This window comes from Neoarius graeffei, chromosome 4 (assembly GCF_027579695.1).
Source record: "Neoarius graeffei isolate fNeoGra1 chromosome 4, fNeoGra1.pri, whole genome shotgun sequence".
Lineage (NCBI taxonomy): Eukaryota > Metazoa > Chordata > Actinopteri > Siluriformes > Ariidae > Neoarius > Neoarius graeffei.
Genome location: NC_083572.1, coordinates 7,686,642 through 7,709,199, shown reverse-complemented (window position 1 = coordinate 7,709,199; position 22,558 = coordinate 7,686,642). Strand labels below are relative to the sequence as shown.

The following is a 22,558-nucleotide window of genomic DNA, read 5'->3' as shown; positions in this document are numbered from 1 at the left end:
TTTTTGTAGATTAAACTACTGTATCATTTTACACAAATATACACAGTTTTATTGCATATATTACATATAATCGACTATAAACATTTAGGAACTTGTGTAGCACATTTCTAACACAAGCTTCAACAGACGTCACGTGACACGGAAGTGACGTTCGGTATCTAGTGGAAACAAACACCACCACGGCCTCGTTCCAAACGGATCAGAAGTGCACTACGTAGGGCATGAATTAACGTATGTTTACGTCATATCTAGTGCACGATACATATTATATGGATGTATTTGAGACTTGGCCTCAGGAAGGCTAAACACTGCGGTTTTATTTTTAATTTTTTAGTCCTGTCAGTTTTATTAATATCCACAATAGATGAAAAGCTGACGTTTACGAGTTGGCAAGGGTGTCATAATTATATTTTATTTAAAAAAAAAAAGACAATGGACACCGACGATGAAAAGGTAAGGGGGTAAGAAGATACAGGGATGTTCGTTAGCTTGCTAGTTAGCTTGATGTTGTAAGTACGCTAATTACTCAATTTTTTTTAAAGATAATTTATATGTTTATACACTTTATATAACGCAGGTTTACAGCACAAGAAGAAGAAGAGACCTCCCACCAATTTCACACGTACAGAAAGTAAGTTAAATTGCATGTTAAGGGCTGTTTTTTATAGTTCTCTACAGAAGGCTGGAAAACCGGTTGCCAGATTGAGCTGATTTACGTTGTTATTACTATTGACTAGAATTTGTGATGATTTATAGCATGAAAAATACACTAAAACTGAGTAAACCTCCAGCTGAAACTGAATAAGTCAGGCTTGTTCAGGAGTCAAATCAGGAGTTGGATTCTCGTGTTTGAATCACGAGTCTGAGTCGAGTGATGATTTCGACTCTTCAGTGAATCAGTCCAGTCGGTTCAGCTCCCCAGGAAGAGCCGACTCTTTCGCCTTCTAAAAGGTTTCTTATCAGTTTCTTTTAAAAAAAAAACAAACAAACCATAAAAAAAATAAACTCTCTAACACAACATGCATTTCTTCATTGCCTAGTCTGCACTTAACTTCGATTAAAGTAGAACCTGAATAAGATAAACACTATTCTTGCTCGAACTGGTTCGATATTTTTGTTTTGTCAAATAAATCAATGTTAATTGGTTTTGTTGTTTGTTTTTTCCCCCGATTATGTAATTAACAGCATTAGAGAATCATGAGTGCTGTTATATTTTCATAATAGAAGTGAGAACGTCACAGAATCTGTTGATCTGAAAGAGCCGACTCAGAGTCGACTCCTTCACAAGCGAGACATCACTAGTCCAGAGTTCCTAAGCATTGATGAGTCTCATCTCATTATCTGTAGCCGCTTTATCCTGTCCTACAGGGTCGCAGGCAAGCTGGAGCCTATCCCAGCTGACTACGGGCGAAAGGCGGGGTACACCCTGGACAAGTCGCCAGGTCATCACAGGGCTGACACATAGACACAGACAACCATTCACACTCACATTCACACCTACGGTCAATTTAGAGTCACCAGTTAACCTAACCTGCATGTCTTTGGACTGTGGGGGAAACCAGAGCACCCGGAGGAAACCCACGCGGACACGGGGAGAACATGCAAACTCCGCACAGAAACGCCCTCGCCGGCCACAGGGCTCGAACTCGGACCTTCTTGCTGTGAGGCGACAGCGCTAACCACTACACCACTGTGCCGCCTCACTGATATAAAAAAAAAAAAAGCTAAAAAGTTGAAGTTTTGCTAATAAAGTGCCCGAAAGAGCCACTATAGGCTCAGAAATTAATTTTATATCTTCTTGTTCTTTTGGCTGCTCCCGATTAGGGGTCGCCACAGCGGATTTTTCGTCTCCATTGCTCCCTGTCTTCCGCATCCTTCTCTACCACACCTGCCACTTTCATGTCCTCTCTCACCACATCCATATATCTCTTCTTTGGCCTTCCTCGTTTTCGTTTGCCTGGCAGCTCCATCCTCAACATTCTCCTTCCAACATGCTCTGCATCTCTTCTCAGGATGTGCCCGTACCATCTCAGTCTCATCTCTCTTAGCTTCATTCCCAAGCTCTCGTGCTCGTTCCTTATCCTGTCCAACCTCCCATCGCAAACCTTAACATCCTCAACTCCACCACCTCCAACTTTGCCTCCTGTCTCTTCGTTAAGGCTACAGTCTCCAATCCATACATCACAGCTGCTCTCACTACTGTCTTCTACATCTTACCTTTCACTTTTGCTGGGACTTTCCTACCACAACTGACTCCTGAAATCCTTCTCCAACTGCTCCACCCTGCCTGCACTCTCTTTCTCATCTCACTATCGCAGCCCCCATTTTCCTGCACAGTTGACCCCAGGTACTTGAATTCACCAGCTTTCTTTATGTCTACTCCTTGCATCTTCACTACACTCTCATCCCCATTCTCATTGATGCACATGTATTCTGTTTTGCTACTGCTCACCTTCATTCCTCTTCGTTCCAGTGCATACCTCCATCTCTCCAAACCCGACTCAACCTCCTTTCTACTTTCACCACGTATCACAATATCATCAAAGAAATGTATTTTATATAAAAGAGGATATTACACAGTTGCACAGGGATATGAACTTAATCTTCGAGTGGTGAACGTATTTTTCAACACGAGAAGATAAACTTCATATCTTCACGGCATGTAATGTTCTTTATATTACAGTGGGGAAAATAAGTATTTGATCCACTGCCGATTTTGCAAGTTTTCCCACTTACAAAGAATGGAGAGGTCTGTAATTTTTATCGTAGTTACACTTCAACTCTGAGACAGAATCTTAAAAAAATAAAAAATCCAGAAAATCACATTGTATGATTTTTAAATAATTTGCATTTTATTGCATGAAATAAGTATTTGATACAATAGAAAAACAGAAGTTAATATTTGGTACAGAAACCTTTGTTTACAGTTACAGAGGTCAGACGTTTCCTGTAGTTCTTGACCAGGTTTGCACACACTGCAGCAGGGATTTTGGCCCACTCCTCCATACTCCTCCAGGTTGTTGCCTTCTCCAGATCTTTCAGGTTTCGGGGCTGTCGCTGGGCAACACGGAGTTTCAGCTCCCTCCAAAGATTTTTGATTGGGTTCAGGTCTGGAGACTGGCTAGGCCACTCCAGGACCTTGAAATGCTTCTTACGGAGCCACTCCTTAGTTGCCCTGGCTGTGTGTTTCGGGTCATTGTCATGCTGGAAGACCCAGCCACGACCCATCTTCAATGCTCTTACTGAGGAAAGGAGGTTGTTGCCTAAAATCTCGCGATACATTGCCCCATCCATCCTCCCCTCAATACGGTGCAGTCATCCTGTCCCCTTTGCAGAAAAGCACCCCCTTGCTTCACGGTTGGGATGGTGTTCTTGGGGTTGTACTCATCCTTCTTCCTCCAAACACGGCAAGTGGAGTTTATACCACATAGCTCTATTTTGGTCTCGTCTGACCACATGACCACCTCCCGTGCCTCCTCTGGATCATCCAGATGGTCATTGGCAAACTTCAGATGGGCCTGGACATGTGCTGGCTTAAGCAGGGGGACCTTGCGCGTGCTGCAGGATTTTAATCCATGACGGCGTAGTGTGGTACTAATGGTAATCTTTGGGTGTTTTCACACCTGGGCCCTGTACTACGAAGCGGGTTTTCTGGCTTACCAGGGTAACTTCGAGAGTAACTTGATCACGTGCAGCGTAACTTCCCGATTAACCCATACTACGAAAGTTGGCTATGTTCAAACCGAGGTATGCTGCCATGGCAACTTACGCTGCATCTCAAACCTGCTCGTCTCAGGTTATATTCTTGGTTAACCCGAGGTTTCCGATTAACCACACCCTTTTTAAACACCACCTCTCCACCGACATTTCCTCTAGAGACAATGCCAGCGTACCTGGATGACCCGTGCGATATCGGAGCGCAGATTAGAGATGGGATTTATGGCTCTTTGATGGGATCCGCTCTTATTCGTTCTTTGAAAAGAGCCGTTCAAAAGACTGGCTCATTTGGCTCTTTTTAAATATTTATTCAGTTTTAAGAAGACAGCGTCTAAAGAAGCCAGATCCCTCTGCTTAGACAGTGACATCAATATTTCTGGACATACCTTTTATATAAAGCAACCTAGACTTACATTATTGTAACCCCTAAACGTTCATAACTAAGCATTAAAAAACAATGAGGGCTTCAATGAATGTCCATGCAGAACGGCTTTTCTGTAAAAAAAAAAAAAGAACCCACTCAAGAACATAGTTATCAAGAACGCAAGAATATTTTATAGAAAAACACTTGTTTTACAAAAATATTTAAGTCTGAGATATAAAATAGATACAACTACAATAAATATAACAAGAACATTTTAATAGAAAAAAACATATTAAAAATATTGAAATTGTAACAAAAATGGATACAACTAAACAGTCAGATAAATAGATAAAGTTATAACAAAAACACAAGATTATTTTAATAGGAAAAAACAATTAATGCAAAAAATATATTAGAAAAATAGATACAACTAGACAGAGAAATAAATAAAATACATAAAAATAGAACAAACAAAATGACAATAGAATAAATTAAATGAACGTCCGTGCAAAGTAGTTTTCCCACAATATTATCATTAATATCACACAACTACATTATAAACTATATACAAAACAATTTGAACTATTAGGCAAACAGATAAAACTTGAATAAATAAAAGGCAAATGCTGTTTAGCCTACTTCTTGTCCTTGGGCAAAAGCTTTTTCATCTGAAACAGTACAGAAAAAGAACGACACACACACACACACACCCCATTATGAATGATGTTTTTATATTTCATTTTCACCTGTTGCCAGGTGCGTTTGGCACTGCTGTTGCCTCTGAAATGTTCACAGGACATACACCAACTTAGTCAAAGGGACTGATCCTAATTCATGTGACTCTGTGCACATATCAGCTTAAGTAGGCTACTCCATGAATTTACCATGCCAAATTTTATTCAGGATTTTTCGGACATTAAACAAGCTATATATGACTGGGGCCACGTCGAAGGACCATTTTCTGTGACTTGTGATTGATCATGAAGCTTTCTCTCATCCTATACTTCTGTTCTGGAACATGTAGAAGGGAGAATGTACTTGCGCATTTACCCGATCGGCAATTCATTGCCAACATGCTTGCCGCTCCTTATTGGCAGCCGCTGTGTTAGATTTTGCTCTTAATGTTGTCTTGAACTCCTCGTAGCTTTGCATTATGACAGCGCATTCTTCCTCCGTGAAGTACGGCGACCGTGCCATTGTGAACAGTGGGGATTTGCGCTGATAACCTCCCCTTTAACGTGAACGCGCATTAACCCTGATTAGGTTAAACCAGGTTCAACAAATCAACTTCATAACTGGCGTCGTAGTACCGTTTAACCCCAAACAAGATAACCAGGTTTTGTCAACCCCGGTTTAGCAGGGGAACCCTGGGTTACTTCTGGGTAGGTTAACCTCCGTTCGTAGTACAGGGCCCTGGTCCCCTTTAAAGGAACCAGACTCAGTCCTCTTTAAGTGGACCAAAAAGTGGACCAACAGAAAAAAAAACTCAGTTCTTTTTGTGTTCACACTGTGAATTTATTACAAAGAAGACTGGGTTCTCTTTCTGGTCCAGTTAAGCTTTGATGGGGCCTCAGTCCTCTTTCTGTTCACACCAGGTCCTCTAGAGCCCTCAGGCCCCAGTGCACGGAATTCTGGGTAATTTTCTCTTGAATCAAAATGTCTGCTGCCATGCTTGCCCTGCTGTATTCTTTGATCAAAATAGTGCGGATTAAGGAAAATAAATTTATTCCAGCGGCTGTGGTAAGTTCCAAAAGGAAGTTGAGTTTCCCTGCTACAGTCACGTGACCAACTACGGCAAACGAAGAAGGTCAAACTACAGTGAAAATGGCGAAGTGAACCCGGTGTGCTTTTTGTTCACAATGCGCAGATTAGGCGAACCGTACTGAGACCACCTCCTGAGGTGGTCTCAGTTCGGTTCGCTTTAAAGGGGTCTGGGTACGGTTGGAGTGTTCACATATGTGCAAAAAATGCCGAGTCATCGATCTGAGTTCGGTTAGATGGCTGAAAGGGACCAAGTGTGAAAACACCCTTTGAGACTGTAGTCCCAGCTCTCTTCAGATCATTGACCAGGTCCTCCCGTGTAGTTCTGGGCTGATCCGTCACCTTTCTCATGATCGTTGATACTCCACGAGGCGAGATCTTGCATGGAGCCCCAGACTGAGAGAGACTGACAGTCATCTTGAGTTTCTTCCATTTTCTAATAATTGCGCCAACAGTTGTGCAGGTCTACAATTTTGTCCCTGGTGTCCTAAGACAGCTCTTTGGTCTTGCCCATGGTGGAGAGGTTGGAGTCTGATTGACCGATTGTGTGGACAGGTGTCTTTTATACAGGTAACGAGTTCAAACAGGTGCAGTTTGATCTCTTCAAACAGGTAATGAGTGGAGAATGGGAGGGCTTCTTAAAGAAAAACTAACAGGTCTGTGAGAGCCAGAATTCTTGCTGGTTGATACGTGATCAAATACTTATTTCATGCAATAAAATGCAAATTAATTATTTAAAAATCATACAATGTGATTTTATGGATTTTTTTTTAAGATTCTGTCTCTGAGTTGAAGTGTACCTACGATAAAAATTACAGACCTTTCCATTCTTTGTAAGTGGGAAAACTTGCAAAATCGGCAGTGGATCAAATACTTATTTTCCCCACTGTATATGGACACATTTAAAAAAAAAAAATAGGCAAGTCAATCAAAAGAATTAAAATTTTGAACTGGTTCGCCATTTTGACAACGCGCGTCTAGTCAGCGGGAAAACGCTGGGAATGACATCATCGGAGTGAAATATCAGGAATTATTATCCATACAGGACACTTTTTTGATGGAATAAAAACGTGTTCTGTTCCCTTCTAGCGGGTTTCATTCATTTGGTCCAATAGCATGCAATATTGTTAGCGTATCGCTTATCCTACGTGTATTACATCACTCTACCCAATGGAGAATGAGCGTTGAGTATGGTTTACGATATTGCATGGTTGTCAAGACAACATGACATCACATGTCAGAGATGTAAAACTTCTGTGCTAGCGAGCGACTGGGACAGTTTGTAAAAAAACATGGCCGCCAGGTTTGCGTCGTTAAATACGGAAGATTTTGAGAGAATTTTGAAAGAGAAAGACGCGTTGAACACCCGAAAGGAATGCGTATGGATAATAATAATAATAATAATAATAATATTGGCTGGCTTTGTTTCGTGGTCTGTCAGATATATTCCATTCAGCTGCTCGTCTTCAACTTGTTCAATATCATGCTAGCTGAATGGAATATATCTGATATACCATGAAAAAAAGCTAGCCAATATTATTTAAACATTTAACTCAGATCCATGATGCATTTCGTATGAAAAATGCGAGTTTTTCAACACCTGAAGATAAACTTCATATCTTCAAGTCAAACTGTGTTATTATATTTTTTATTATATAGACACATTCACAAACAAAAAGTCCTCAAATTTATCAAAACAATTAATCAATTTCCTCCTGAGTGGCATACAGAGATTTGTGCCACGGTTTTGGTTCTCCATGTCCTGGATGTGTTTTAAAAATAAAATAAATAAATAAATATATATATATATATATACACACACAACCCCGATTCCAAAAAAGTTGGGACAAAGTACAAATTGTAAATAAAAACAGAATGCAATGATGTGGAAGTTTCAAAATTCCATATTTTATTCAGAATAGAACATAGATGACACATCAAATGTTTAAACTGAGAAAATGTATCATTTAAAGAGAAAAATTAGGTGATTTTAAATTTCATGACAACAACACATCTCAAAAAAGTTGGGACAAGGCCATGTTTACCACTGTGAGACATCCCCTTTTCTCTTTACAACAGTCTGTAAACGTCTGGGGACTGAGGAGACAAGTTGCTCAAGTTTAGGGATAGGAATGTTAACCCATTCTTGTCTAATGTAGGATTCTAGTTGCTCAACTGTCTTAGGTCTTTTTTGTCGTATCTTCCGTTTTATGATGCGCCAAATGTTTTCTATGGGTGAAAGATCTGGACTGCAGGCTGGCCGGTTCAGTACCTGGACCCTTCTTCTACGCAGCCATGATGCTGTAATTGATGCAGTATGTGGTTTGGCATTGTCATGTTGGAAAATGCAAGGTCTTCCCTGAAAGAGACGTCGTCTGGATGGGAGCATATGTTGCTCTAGAACCTGGATATACCTTTCAGCATTGATGGTGTCTTTCCAGATGTGTAAGCTGCCCATGCCACACGCACTAATGCAACCCCATACCATCAGAGATGCAGGCTTCTGAACTGAGCGCTGATAACAACTCGGGTCGTCCTTCTCCTCTTTAGTCCGAATGACACGGCGTCCCTGATTTCCATAAAGAACTTCAAATTTTGATTCGTCTGACCACAGAACAGTTTTCCACTTTGCCACAGTCCATTTTAAATGAGCCTTGGCCCAGAGAAGACATCTGCGCTTCTGGATCATGTTTAGATACGGCTTCTTCTTTGAACTATAGAGTTTTAGCTGGCAACGGCGGATGGCGCGGTGAATCGTGTTCACAGATAATGTTCTCTGGAAATATTCCTGAGCCCATTTTGTGATTTCCAATACAGAAGCATGCCTGTATGTGATGCAGTGCCGTCTAAGGGCCCGAAGATCACGGGCACCCAGTATGGTTTTCCGGCCTTGACCCTTACGCACAGAGATTCTTCCAGATTCTCTGAATCTTTTGATGATATTATGCACTGTAGATGATGATATGTTCAAACTCTTTGCAATTTTACACTGTCGAACTCCTTTCTGATATTGCTCCACTATTTGTCGGCGCAGAATTAGGGGGATTGGTGATCCTCTTCCCATCTTTACTTCTGAGAGCCGCTGCCACTCCAAGATGCTCTTTTTATACCCAGTCATGTTAATGACCTATTGCCAATTGACCTAATGAGTTGCAATTTGGTCCTCCAGCTGTTCCTTTTTTGTACCTTTAACTTTTCCAGCCTCTTATTGCCCCGTCCCAACTTTTTTGAGATGTGTTGCTGTCATGAAATTTCAAATGAGCCAATATTTGACATGAAATTTCAAAATGTCTCACTTTCGACATTTGATATGTTGTCTATGTTCTATTGTGAATACAATATCAGTTTTTGAGATTTGTCAATTATTGCATTCCGTTTTTATTTACAGTTTGTACTTTGTCCCAACTTTTTTGGAATCGGGGTTGTGTGTGTGTGTGTGTATATATATATATATATATATATATATATATATATATATATATATATATGAGAAGAAGGGAGGGATAATCAAACAACTTATTTAAAATTATTTTGAATGTCCAGTCGGTTACAATTTACAACGAATCTCTAAAAGCGCTGATGCCTGACCAGATAGAGGATACTCGAAAAAGTGTATTACATGATGACATCATGATATTGGCCAGCCCTACGAAACACCTTTTTTTTTGTCACATGCCCTTGAGTGACCTTGGTTAAATCTTTCACTTTGGGTCAGGACTGAGATGAGTCGAAGAAAACAAATTACAACTGTCTTTGTAAACTCTGTGTGTCAAAAAAAAAAAAATCACTTAAAGGTGAAGTAAAGCTTATTAATCTCGACTCTTGAGTAAGTAGCGGTGTAATCCTGGCCTCAGATTTAGCTCAGGACTAATCCGTGTGCACGCCTGCGTGTGTGTGAAGTCACTATCACTGTTATTCTTAGGTACCGTAGGAATGGCAAAGAAACGACTGGTGAGTTTCCTGAAGACATCACATACTGGTGTCTGGTGTCTAACCAGTGGTTAAAGAGTGTGTGTTGTGATCTCTAAGTGCATCTGTTTGCCCCTTTTATACCTCTGTGTTTTGTGAATATATAATCAACAATGTGACACTGCGCCTTTTTTGATTAGCAGGGACCGCGTGCATTGTCGTCTTTGCCAAGGTAAGCACCAGAGTTAACAGTGAGAGGTTCATTTTCTTTTTCTTTTTTTGGGTGCCCTGATCTTTTTGTGTCTCCCCTCTACTTTTGCATCGCCCTTCACTGAAACAAGCCAAGCTACAGCAGGTTAGTACATCATCATCATCAGTGAGTGAAACTGGTTCATTGTGTACAGAATAAAAACACATAGGGATGTATGGAATCAATTTTGTGCCAACATGTTCATATAATACTTTTGAAATATCAAACAAGAACGACAAATCAAAATACAAAAAAAGTCAATTTTTTTAGACTGGCTAACAAATTATTCGTGTAATCGTGCAAAATATCAGTCTATTACTCTTCAGAAACCTTTTATTTTTGTTCCGCGTCTTTCTCAGTTTTGTTTGACGTAATTTATTTTGGTTGCGATTCCAGCTTTCTCGTTTGCGCTCCCTGACTTTTTGCTTGCAGTTTTGGCACAAACTTCACGTGTGGGCGGGCTGTCCAGGAACGCGCTCCCATTGGCTAACTTGTGTTTGACTGACAGCTACGCTCAGCCATTCCCTACTCGGATTCTGGCGGACTGTTTGACGAGTGACCGATCCATTGACGGTAAACAAGGATCGAGTGGACTTCAGTGGTGACTATGATATTGAATTAATTCAACAAAGTGTAAGTACGGGACAAATGTGTTGTATGTGTTGCAGTAGTACACATTATGCAGGCGTGTTTAACATTAGCAAGACAGCTACTATATTGGGTAGCGGAGCGAAGTCTAACATTTGACTTGCCACGAAACACTTGCATAATGTGTACTACTGCAACACATACAACACATTTGTCCCGTACTTACACTTTGTTGAATTAATTCAATATCATAGTCGCCACTGAAGTCCACTCGATCCTTGTTTACCGTCAATGGATCGGTCACTCGTCAAACAGTCCGCCAGAATCCGAGTAGGAAATGGCCGCAACAGCCTCTGGGGGAATCGCTGAGCGTAGCTGTCAGTCAAACACAAGTTACCCAATGGGAATGCATTCCTGGACAGCCCACCCACACGTGAAGTTTGTGCCAAAACTGCAAGCAAAAAGTCAGGGAGCGCAAACGAGAAAGCTGGAATCGCAACCAAAATAAATTACGTCAAACAAAACTGAGAAAGACCCGGAACAAAAATAAAAGGTTTCTGAAGAGTAATAGACTGGTACCAAAATTCAAAAAAGTGCTTATTTAAGGAGTTAAAGGCATTTTTGAGACAAAGTCGGCAAACAGTCTTATTTTGTCAATTTGGGTGTGCCGAATTCAAATCTGCAATATGCCGAGCTCTATCTGACCTCTGTTGACCTCTAGAGGTCATTGAACTTTGGGCCTGTAAACGTCTCAGCTGAACCCAGTTTCTCAGCTTTCTAAGGAATGAAATGTACTAAAATGATTAATGAAGTTAGCAAATGGCCTTGTTTGTGAAATGTTTGGGTGCTGAATTCATTTTTCATTTGTAAAACGACATATGACCTCTGATAACCTTAAGGTCATTAAACTTGGCCTATGGAGCACTTGCATGTGACGTCACAGCCGATCCAGATTGTGACAGACGCCATCTTGTCGGTCAAATGCCATATTCCGCCTTCTACTTCTGGTTTTACTTCTGCTTTTACTTCTACCTTTTCTTCTGGAAAACCCAACTATATACAATTCTACTACAACGGCTTCAGCTACAAGCTCTCCCTACCTGTGCATGTTTTTTATGTTTTTTGTGTGTGTTTTTGCGTGTTGTTTGTCTGTACCGGACTTCAATATCCACTACAACCGTATGGACTTACTGGACATTGGTTTCCAGCAGAAAATGACGGTTTGTAGCGATTTCCATCACATGCACAACATTCCGGACGAGATAGCGAGACCAGCGGGGTCTCCGTGGATTGTTATCGGAAGCAAAGCGAAGGAGATGGCGCCGGGAGCGGAAGCAAAAGTGAGGCTGCAGAGCCGGCCTGTTGACTAAGCTCAGAAAACAGCCACTCAAATCTCCACTGCTAAGCCTCTACCTCTCCAACGCCAGATCCATGTAAACAAGACGGACGATTTGGAATTACAGCTGGAATTACCTTATTCTATTCTATAATCGGCTGGTCAGTGCTATACTCAATACTTAAGTGACTTACCCATCCAATGAGGATTCTTGTTTACAAGATGCCACATCTGAGTCGCTGACAAATCCTGAATTTCTGTAAAGAAAACTGTCCAGAGACTTATAGGCACGCAGTGCTTCACCACTGAACAGCGAGGGAAAGTTGATGAGGTAATTATACACGTCTGGGTATTCCGCTGGCAGTTCAAAATCCGGTCGTGAAAACTCCGTCCGGAAAGCCATAAGGGTCACAAATCTGTAGATCGTTTATTTTAGACATATATCTAGTTATCTGTTCATTAGAAAAATGAGCCGTGTAGTCTGTCGGTTGAAATTGATCCATTCTGTACACGAGTGTAGCAGTATTCAGCTGTGTTTTTGACCGACAAGATGGTGGTTGGGTACTTTCCGGTCACGTGACTGCAAGATCTCTATAGGCCTATGCATTTAACGGCATTTTTAAACTGACTTTACTCCCCCAAAAAGAATATGAACAGACAAAAAACAAATAGAAAGGAACAAATACAACATTAAATGCCAGTCCATGTACATGTGACTTACTTTTCACAATGAGAATGCCTCGGCGATCACCTTACATAACATTTGCATTACATTTAGCGGTTATTGTTTATACAAAGCTACTGAAAAAAGGACAGATTCAGCAGCATACAAAATGTGGGGGCGTACAGGGGATACAGGTTAATCAGGGTTCGTATATATGAGAGTTTTTTCTTTGTTGTTTGTTTTTTGTAAAGGCTTTACCCCGTTTAAAACAAAACAAAAAACAAACAAGAAAGAAAAAAACTCTCATATATACTAACCCTGATTAACCTGTATCCCCTGTACGCCCCCACATTTTGTATGCTGCTGAATCTGTCCTTTTTTCAGTAGCTTTGTATAAACAATAACCGCTAAATGTAATGCAATGTTATGTAAGGTGATCGCCGAGGCATTCTCATTGTGAAAAGTAAGTCACATGTACATGGACTGGCATTTAATGTTGTATTTGTTCCTTTCTATTTGTTTTTTGTCTGTTCATATTCTTTTTGGGGGAGTAAAGTCAGTTTAAAAATGCCGTTAAATGCATAGGCCTATAGGCCAAGTTTAATGACCTTGAGGTTATCAGAGGTCATATGTCGTTTTACAAATGAAAAATGAATTCAGCACCCAAACATTTCACAAACAAGGCCATTTGCTAACTTCATTAATCATTTTAGTACATTTCATTCCTTAGAAAGCTGAGAAACTGGGTTCAGCTGAGACGGTTACAGGCCCAAAGTTCAATGACCTCTAGAGGTCAACAGAGGTCAGATAGAGCGCAGATTTGAATTCGGCACACCCAAATTGACAAAATAAGACTGTTTGCCGACTTTGTCTCAAAAATGCCTTTGGGTGTCACAATGCTGGATTTTGGTACCAGTCCATAATAGACTGATATTTTGCACGATTACACGAATAATTTGTTTGCCAGTCTAAAAAAATTGACTTTTTTTTGTATTTTGATTTGTCGTTTTTGTTTGATATTTCAAAAGTATTGTATGAACATTTTGGCACAAATTGATTCCATAGGGATGCGCCGTTTTAAGAAATTAATCAATCAATGATGGGGTGTTGGGATTTACTGTTAGTCGAAATGTTCTTATTAACAGCACGTGGAGACATTTCATCAACACTGGGTTTAATTTCCAGCTCAAAAAATAGAACCCATCAACAAAATCCTGCGGTTTGTTCATCTTTGCTGTCCTTTTCCCCAGACGAGATGCCAGTTCCAAAGAAGAAAAAGAAGGCGGCGGCCAAGCAGGAGGAGAGCACGGAAGCAGCCGAGGTTCCTCAAGGTGAGATCACATGAGATCCTCAACTCAACTTAAGTCATTCTTAAACGGTGTGGGCAAACAAAACAAAACGAGGATTATATAAAGAACTGACATTATGATTGTGTCAGTACGTTACCCAGCATGCACTGCACAACTGTGAAGGATTCTTAAGTACCTTTATTTTATTGGCTGGTGATACCTGTAGCAAATCTCCCCCTGAAAGTTATTGTAATCTTTCCAAATTTTCTGTCAGAATTTACACTGGAAGATGTTTAACCATCACGAGGTCACGGCTGCGAAAGGCGAAGAGGCGCGTTCAGAGATATCGATGGGTTATTTCTGTATTTAAGCTATATGAAGGAAGCCAAACCAAATATTATCCTGGAGGATTCAAATGATGGTCATAGAAGAGCTGAGAGAGTTAGATGACTTGATGCAGTATCTTAAAGCGGCAGTTTGTGATTTTTTTTTTTTTTTAAAGTTGTCGTAATGAAAACACTGACGAGCTTCCATGTTTTTCCGTTAACCAAATTACTCCTGAGGTTGGATGTACTCAGTTAGTTCCATTTTAAGAAAAAAGAGGCAAAGCTGAACAGCTCTGCAGGGTAGAGTTCATTTCTGGGCCAGAAAAATATGGTTAATTTCATAAGTCAGAAATGAAAAATGTTGGCAGTATAAGAGGAACAATTTTTTGAAAGTGTTTTTGAAATATGACATGACATGACTGATTCAGGTCTAGAAGCACTTTTAAAAACTTTACAAACTGCCCCTTTAAGATGACAAAATGTGACTCTCCTGTTGAAGGAGCGTACAGCGGGTGTATACTGAAATGTGGCTCTTTCTCTTCAGGAGATGGGGGGATTGAAATGGGAGGTCTGGCCAGTCCGAGACAATCAGAAAGCCGAGACCGTTTAGCTCCCGAGCCGCCTGAAAACCTGCCGCAGAGGAAGAAAAAGAAGAAGAAAGCTGAGACAGTCGGTGCGACTCAAATCACAAAATAGCATTACGTCATTGTATATGAGGTGAAATGCAGTTTTTAGTTGATTGATCCATTTGGGGATGCTGGCATGCTGTGATTGGTCAGATCAGGACTGCGATCAGGCTAACCTGGTGCTGAACGGCGACATGGTAGATCAGAACTCGGATGAGGAAACAAGACAGAAACCGAAGAAGAAAAAGAAGAAGTGAGTCATGGAAAAATGCTATTGTATTTATTAATACAGTGTACTTTTCTTCATTCGCTTGTCTTTGTCTTTTCAGGACAAAGACAAAAGTGACAGAAACGGAGCAGAATAACGACCTGGGTGTTGAAGACGATGACATCATCACGGGTGCTCAGCTTCCTATCCCCCAACATGCCTTGTTCTCCATTCCTCAGGGTCAAAGTCAGCCTGTTGCCAAGGTGTTCATCGAGAGGGGACGTACGTTCACACTTGTACTGACCATGTAGATCCATTTCCGGTGGTCTGGGACGAGATATATTTTGCTCAATCGTGCTGAGAGCACCATTCCCACAGTGAAGCATGGTGGCAGTAGCATCATGTCGAACGCAATTGTTGGTTTCTTTGTTGCTTCTCGGATTAACTCTGTCGTTTTGGTAGACAGCCTCTTCTCAGGATTTGTGCCATGTTCTTATCACTGTTTAATATTTTAATGTAAAGAATTTTATGATTATAATATTAAATTTTTTTTTTAACTACAGTGGTGCTTGAAAGTTTGTGAACCCTTCAGAATTTTCTATATTTCTGCATAAATATGACCTAAAATATCATCAGATTTTCACACAAGTCCTAAAAGTAGATAAAGAGAACCCAGTTAAACAAATGAGATAAAAATATTATACTTGGTCATTTAGTTATTGAGGAAAATGATCCAATATTACATATCTGTGAGTGGCAAAAGTATGTGAACCTCTAGGATTAGCAGTTAATTTGAAGGTGAAATTCGAGTCAGATGTTTTCAATCAATGGGATGACAATCAGGTGTGAGTGGGCACCCTGTTTTATTTAAAGAACAGGGATCTATCAAAGTCTGATCTTCACAACGCATGTTTGTGGAAGTATATCATGGCACGAACAAAGGAGATTTCTGAGGACCTCAGAAAAAGCGTTGTTGATGCTGATCAGGCTGGAAAAGGTTACAAAACCATCCCTAAAGAGTTTGGACTCCACCAATCCACAGTCAGACAGATTTTGTACAAATGGAGGAAATTCAAGACTGCTGTTACCCTCCCCAGGAGTGGTCGACCAACAAAGATCACTCCAAGAGCAAAGCATGTAATAGTCGGCGAAGTCACAAAGGACCCCAGGGTAACTTCTAAGCAAGTGAAGGCCTCTCTCACATTGGCTAGTGTTAATGTTCATAAGTCCACCATCAGGAGAACACTGAACAACAATGGTGTGCATGGCAGAGTTGCAAGGAGAAAGCCACTGCTCTCCAAAAAGAACATTGCTGATCGTCTGCAGTTTGCTAAAGATCACGTGGACAAGCCAGAAGGCTATTGGAAAAATGTTTTGTGGACGGATGAGACCAAAATAGAACTTTTTGGTTTCAATGAGAAGCGTTATGTTTGGAGAAAGGAAAACACTGCATTCCAGCATAAGAACCTTATCCCATCTGTGAAACATGGTGGTGGTAGTATCATGGTTTGGGCCTGTTTTGCTGCATCTGGGCCAGGACGGCTTGCCATCATTGATGGAACAATGAATTCTGAATTATACCAGCGAATTCTAAAGGAAAATGTCAGGACATCTGTCCATGAACTGAATCTCAAGAGAAGGTGGGTCATGCAGCAAGACAACGACCCTAAGCACACAAGTCGTTCTACCAAAGAATGGTTAAAGAAGAATAAAGTGAATGTTTTGGAATGGCCAAGTCAAAGTCCTGACCTTAATCCAATGGAAATGTTGTGGAAGGACCTGAAGCGAGCAGTTCATGTGAGGAAACCCACCAACATCCCAGAGTTGAAGCTGTTCTGTACGGAGGAATGGGCTAAAATTCCTCCAAGCCGGTGTGCAGGACTGATCAACAGTTACCGCAAACGTTTAGTTGCAGTTATTGCTGCACAAGGGGGTCACACCAGATACTGAAAGCAAAGGTTCACATACTTTTGCCACTCACAGATATGTAATACTGGATCATTTTCCTCAATAAATAAATGGCCAAGTATAATATTTTTGTCTCATTTGTTTAACTGGGTTCTCTTTATCTACTTTTAGGACTTGTGTGAAAATCTGATGATGTTTTAGGTCATATTTATGCAGAAATATAGAAAATTCTAAAGGATTCTCAAACTTTCAAGCACCACTGTAAACTCTGATACTATCTGATACTTTTCCAGGACTGTCTCAGATTTGTTCTAATAATTCCTTGGTCTTCATAATGCCATTTTATATTATTTTATTTTATTTTTTGTCAATAACTTTGCACATTATTAGCTCACCTGGCCGACAGGTGATGAGTTTATGCCATCATGCGTTGTCTGTCGTCCGTCCGGCATCGTCCACATTTCACGAAAATCGCTTCTTCTGTCTCAATTCTTCACCGATTTTGATTCTTTTTGGCAGGAAGGTCGGTCACCCGGGGTCCATACATACAGTATGACTTCTACCCAGATTTGCATAATTGCAATTAATATATAATTGAAGATATGGAGTAATTAATCAATCCCTAATGAGCAGTTTCCACACACATGGCTTCTTCTCCCTCAATTCTTCACCGGTTTTGATTCTTTCTGGCATGAAGGTAGGGGTCCCGAGGGTGCATATAACTTCTGCCCAGATTTGCTTCATTACAATTATTAATGAAGTTATGGACTAATTAAGCCTTAAAGGGGAACTGAAGTCATTTTTAAACTTGCTTTATTTCTTAATTAACGTGTTATTCAATTACGTTTTCGGTTTTAGTAACCTTATATCGTGACTCGTATTGGCAACTAACTGCAATTAAATATTATACTTATCGGCCTATTCGGATTTTAGCCGTGCTGAATGTGGTTCGTTTGGTCCACGGCAGGCGTCGCTTATCCGCACGATCTTCACGAGACTTCGAAACGTGTCCGCGCCGCCATTTTGAAAACTGTTTTCCAAACGAAATATTGCATGAAAACGAGTTTAAATGACAATTACTGCCTACTTTTTTCAAACTTTCCCGATTGCCATCAAAACAAACAAAACTTCCGGCTTGATTACATCAGCATTCGAAAGAGGGCTCGCCCGCGTCTTTTGACAACGTTGGCACTTTGATTTCCGCTGTACGTTTTACTTCCGTCCTACGATGTCTCGCACAGGTCTCGACGAATGTCGTTTACGGCCATTGACTTGACATACGGACTGATATATTACACAGCATATTTCAAACACTCAGAACTTGCTACAGCAGCGACAAAATAGCGATCAAAAATGCGTTTCTGTATTTAATAAAATGAGAGGAATAAAATTTATCATGGCGGCACGGTGGTGTAGTGGTTAGCGCTGTCGCCTCACAGCAAGAAGATCCAGGTTCGAGCCCCGTGGCCGGCGAGGGCCTTTCTGTGCGGAGTTTGCATGTTCTCCCCGTGTCCGCGTGGGTTTCCTCCGGGTGCTCCGGTTTCCCCCACAGTCCAAAGACATGCAGGTTAGGTTAACTGGTGACTCTAAATTGACCGTAGGTGTGAATGTGAGTGTGAATGGTTGTCTGTGTCTATGTGTCAGCCCTGTGATGACCTGGCGACTTGTCCAGGGTGTACCCCGCCTTTCGCCCGTAGTCAGCTGGGATAGGCTCCAGCTTGCCTGCGACCCTGTAGAACAGGATAAAGCGGCTAGAGATAATGAGATGAGATGAAAATTTATCATAAAAAAAAATTTGCCTTCAGTTCTCCTGTAATGAGCAGTTCGACAAAAATGGCTTCTTCTCAGTCAATTCCTCGCCGTTTTGGATTCTTTCTGGCAAAATGGTAGGTATTCCTCGGGTGGATATAGCTTCTATATAGTATGTATAGCTTGCAACATTTATTGCGGCCCATTTTAGACCGTTCTTTCTGGACTAGATGGGGCCGGGGTCAGCTAGGCCATCACTGACCATCTCATTTTGATTTTCCCCAGTATTGTTTAGATTCAACATACTAATCTTAAGTGGAAAATGTAGAAAATGTCAAGGGGGGTGAATATTTCTGCAAGTCACTGTATAATCTAGAACACGTGTGCGGTTTCAGGCCGTTTTCAGCCAGCTGAGCATATAGATCGGCCTCGGACCAGCAATCCGACGGTGCACAACTTCGTGGACGTCCAGTCCACGTGGACCACCAGAGACGTGTCCGTGAGAGTACACCGTGGGTTCAGGTGAGTTTGTGATGCGCAGCACCTTCTATAAATATTCACCCCCTTAAACTTTTCCATGTTATGAAATGTTACAACCTGTAACTGAAACAGCCTTCCCACCCCTCCCTTGTCCCTTTCCGACAGAGTGATCGGTTTGTTCTCTCATGGCTTTCTGGCTGGTTATGCTGTCTGGAACATTATCGTGCTCTACATTTTGGCCGGAGATCAGATGAACGCTCTGCCGAACTTACTGCAGCAGTACTACATGCTGGCATACCCTGCACAGTGCCTCTTTTACTTCCTCCTGGCCCTGAGCACCGTTTCAGCCTTCGACAGGTACAGCACAGCGGTGAGAACATCCGTTTAAGGGAAAACTTCACCCTGAAAGTTTCACGAAATGACTTCTCTTTTTGTTAACGTTTAAATTAGAGTGAATCTCGCTCAGGTACCGACTGCCGTCAGGCGTTTCCTCACACTCGATCCTGTGGCGCTCGCCTCGTTCTGTGAGTTTCTGCTTTTCCAGAGGTTTTTATAAAACCATGTGTAGTTCTGCACTAATACTTGCGTATTTTTTCCCCCCTTCTCTGTAGTATATTTCTCAGCACTGGTTCTGTCTCTAAGCCAACAGATGACTAGTGATCGCGTTAATCTCTACCACAGTGTGAACGCTTCATTATGGTGAGCCTCCTGCATGATACACATTCATGGCTCGCTGATTAAAGGCAGATTTGTCGTCAGCCGTGCACTCCGTTTCACATTTCCCCGTCAGGCTGCCTGGCTCAGAGCGCAGCGTGCTGCATCCCTGGATCATAGTACATCTGGTGGTCACGCTGTTGGTGGGCTTGGCCTGGGTCCTAGTGTCCACCTCCCCAGATGTGGATTACACAGAAGGCAAGTCCTCACCACGTGACAAAATTCAGAGAACTGAAGCTGTAGCATTACCTCAGACAACAAAAATGCCTCGTTTGTTTATGCAGATTCCTTGATGGCAATGAAGATCGAACAGCCCGGTGTGGCGGAGAAAGGAAGCATCGCTGCCTGAGCAGCAGCAACGGATGAAATGTTCCTAAACGAAGATTGAACGCTACTAAATTTAGACTTAGGTCAAAGAGCTCGGACAGTTCCTTCGCACCACTGTTTATTTCAACTTAATCATGTACAAAAAAAAAAGTACATCCCATGCAAATTTTAGACTTAACATTCAAACAAACTTCACATTTTTGATACAGTGCCTACAGGTAAAGGTGAGATTCATGAATACAAGGAAAATCAGCTCTTTCAATCACTTCTCCATTAAAAATAAACAGATGTAATATCCTGTGAGGAAAGTAAGTACATCCTCAGCAGCTAGTATTGCTTCTTTAACAGAAATAACTACTTGTAGAGGTTTTGCATAACTGTTTGCCAGTCTGATATTGGGTTGCTGAATTTTTTTGACCACTTCCATCCAGGTACAAGATGGTTAAAGTGCATATCCTGAACAAATTTTTTTTTTTTTTTAATAAAGAAGTCTGTCCCTTTACACACTCATCCAGAAGGGTAATTTTGCACAAGGCCATCTGTCTATAGCAGAAAAAAAAAAAGTAAACGCGTCTGGAAAAATCCCAAGGGAGTCCAGAGCCAGATTCATAACGTCACCTGCGGAAGTGCCAGCAGGCTCCGAGAGCTTGCACTGTTTCAGTGCACAGCCTGTGTAGACCAAGTTTAGCAGCTAGCAGGTTCGCATCAAAATATGGAATTATCACCTGAGCGCAATGTGGGAAACGATGAGCACTAAAGCCTATCAAGATTGGTGTTGCTGGGGGCGTTGTGGCTCGGGTGGATGGGGCGCCGTGCCGTGGATCCGGGCGACCCGGGTTCGGTTCCGGCCCAGGGTCGTTTCCCGGTCCCTCCCCGTCTCTCTCTCTCCGGCTCGTTTCCTGTCTCTGCACTGTCCTATCCAATAAAAGGTGCAAAAAGCCCAAAAAAAATCTTGAAAAAAAGATTGGTGTTGCTACACCCTCCTACGATACATCTCTTAACCATTTTAAGAATTACTTGATAACATTGAAGAAATTTGCAGAAACCCACCAGGTCGTTTGCTCAAACAAACCAACGCTGATGTAGGATTCAGAGGGAGGTGTCCTGCATGCGGCATCACAAAAATAAAACACTTCCCAGGAAACCCAAATGCCAAGTTTTTTCCCCAGAGGCGGACCAATTCGCCTCAAATGCCTTGATTTCAACTGAATTTTTTTGGTATTGCGCAAGGTAAAAAAAGAATTTCCACAAAATGAGATTTGACCAAAGTTTAATATAAAAATATGAGAATTACATTGATCTTGATCCTGAATTTACCCATAATGTGCACTTTAAGGATTTTCCTGCAAGTACTGTACTGCCCTTTTCATGTCAGTGGGGTTCAAATCAGAGTTTTGACTCTGCCATTCTAGAACCCTCCATTTCTTCGTGTGCTGTTCCATAATGGATTAGAATCATCTTGTTGAAAGGGCCAGCTCTGGGTCAACTTTTAAACCTCACATTATCTTCCAGTACTCTGAATCATTAGTTGAATTAATGAATGCAAGCTTCCCAGTTCCTGAGGCAGCAAAGCAACCCCAAACCATAAGACTCACCACTGACAGTTGGTATGAGGTTCTTCTCCTGAAAAGCCAGCTTTAGTCTCCACCACATGTGTGCTCTTACTGTAGCCAGACAACTACACAACTTCCAAATGGCCTACTCTTCACTGACATGTTCTTCAGTAGACTTGCTTTAGTGTTCCTTTTGGAGAGCAAAGGCTTTTTACTGGCACACCTCCCATGCTGGACAAATTTGGCCCATCTCGCTCATTGTAGGTGTATACATGAGCATTGCCATCAGTCACCTGCAGAACCAGTGATGAAACTGGCATTCTTGATTTATTTTAGTAGTCCAGCCAGTCTTGGACAACTTGGCAGTTATTTGAACTCAATCTCTTGTGCATGATTTCTTACAGTGGAGTGATTCTTTTAAGTTTAGAAAAATTTAAGTCCCTTTCCAGATTCATTAGCATCTAGAACCTTTTCTTAAGGTCTTCAGATCTTTGTTTTATTAAAAAAAAAAAAAGAAAACCACCTTGATCATCATGGTTTCCCTAGTGCGGCCACGCAACAGCCTTAGGGCGCTCTTCCTTAAAACGGTTTGAGGAATCGCAAGAAATCATTCTTCTGGCCTGCTGTTTGTCGATGTCAGGAGCACGCTTGACCTTGTTCCACAGTCTACCCTGCGTGTCTCCAAACAGCATTTGCTTTTGATACGAGTTATTGTCCATTCTACATATGTGGGCCAGGTATTGTTTAACACAGAAGTTACAGATAGGGAGAGTTTTAGTGATAAAGAAG

The 22,558-nt window shown here is 41.4% G+C and overlaps 1 protein-coding gene across 6 annotated transcripts; it reads left to right on the top strand.

The window, feature by feature from the left end:
• Positions 1-279: 279 nt before the first annotated feature.
• tmem237b (transmembrane protein 237b) lies at positions 280-20,718 on the top strand. Of its 6 annotated transcripts, none has more exons than XM_060918751.1 (14): positions 280-453; positions 578-631; positions 9,955-9,983; positions 10,093-10,106; positions 13,840-13,920; positions 14,749-14,877; positions 14,984-15,083; positions 15,160-15,320; positions 19,091-19,217; positions 19,341-19,532; positions 19,626-19,699; positions 19,787-19,874; positions 19,966-20,087; positions 20,174-20,718. In XM_060918751.1, the coding sequence occupies exons 1-14, from the start codon at positions 433-435 to the stop codon at positions 20,236-20,238; spliced, it is 1,257 nt and encodes a 418-aa protein (XP_060774734.1). In that variant the 5' UTR covers positions 280-432; the 3' UTR covers positions 20,239-20,718. The 6 variants fall into 6 exon arrangements, with proteins under 6 accessions (XP_060774734.1, XP_060774733.1, XP_060774735.1 ...); XM_060918750.1 differs by having other exon boundaries at positions 9,952-9,983; XM_060918752.1 differs by having other exon boundaries at positions 9,952-9,983; positions 19,341-19,545; positions 19,642-19,699.
• The last annotated feature ends 1,840 nt before the right edge of the window (positions 20,719-22,558 follow it).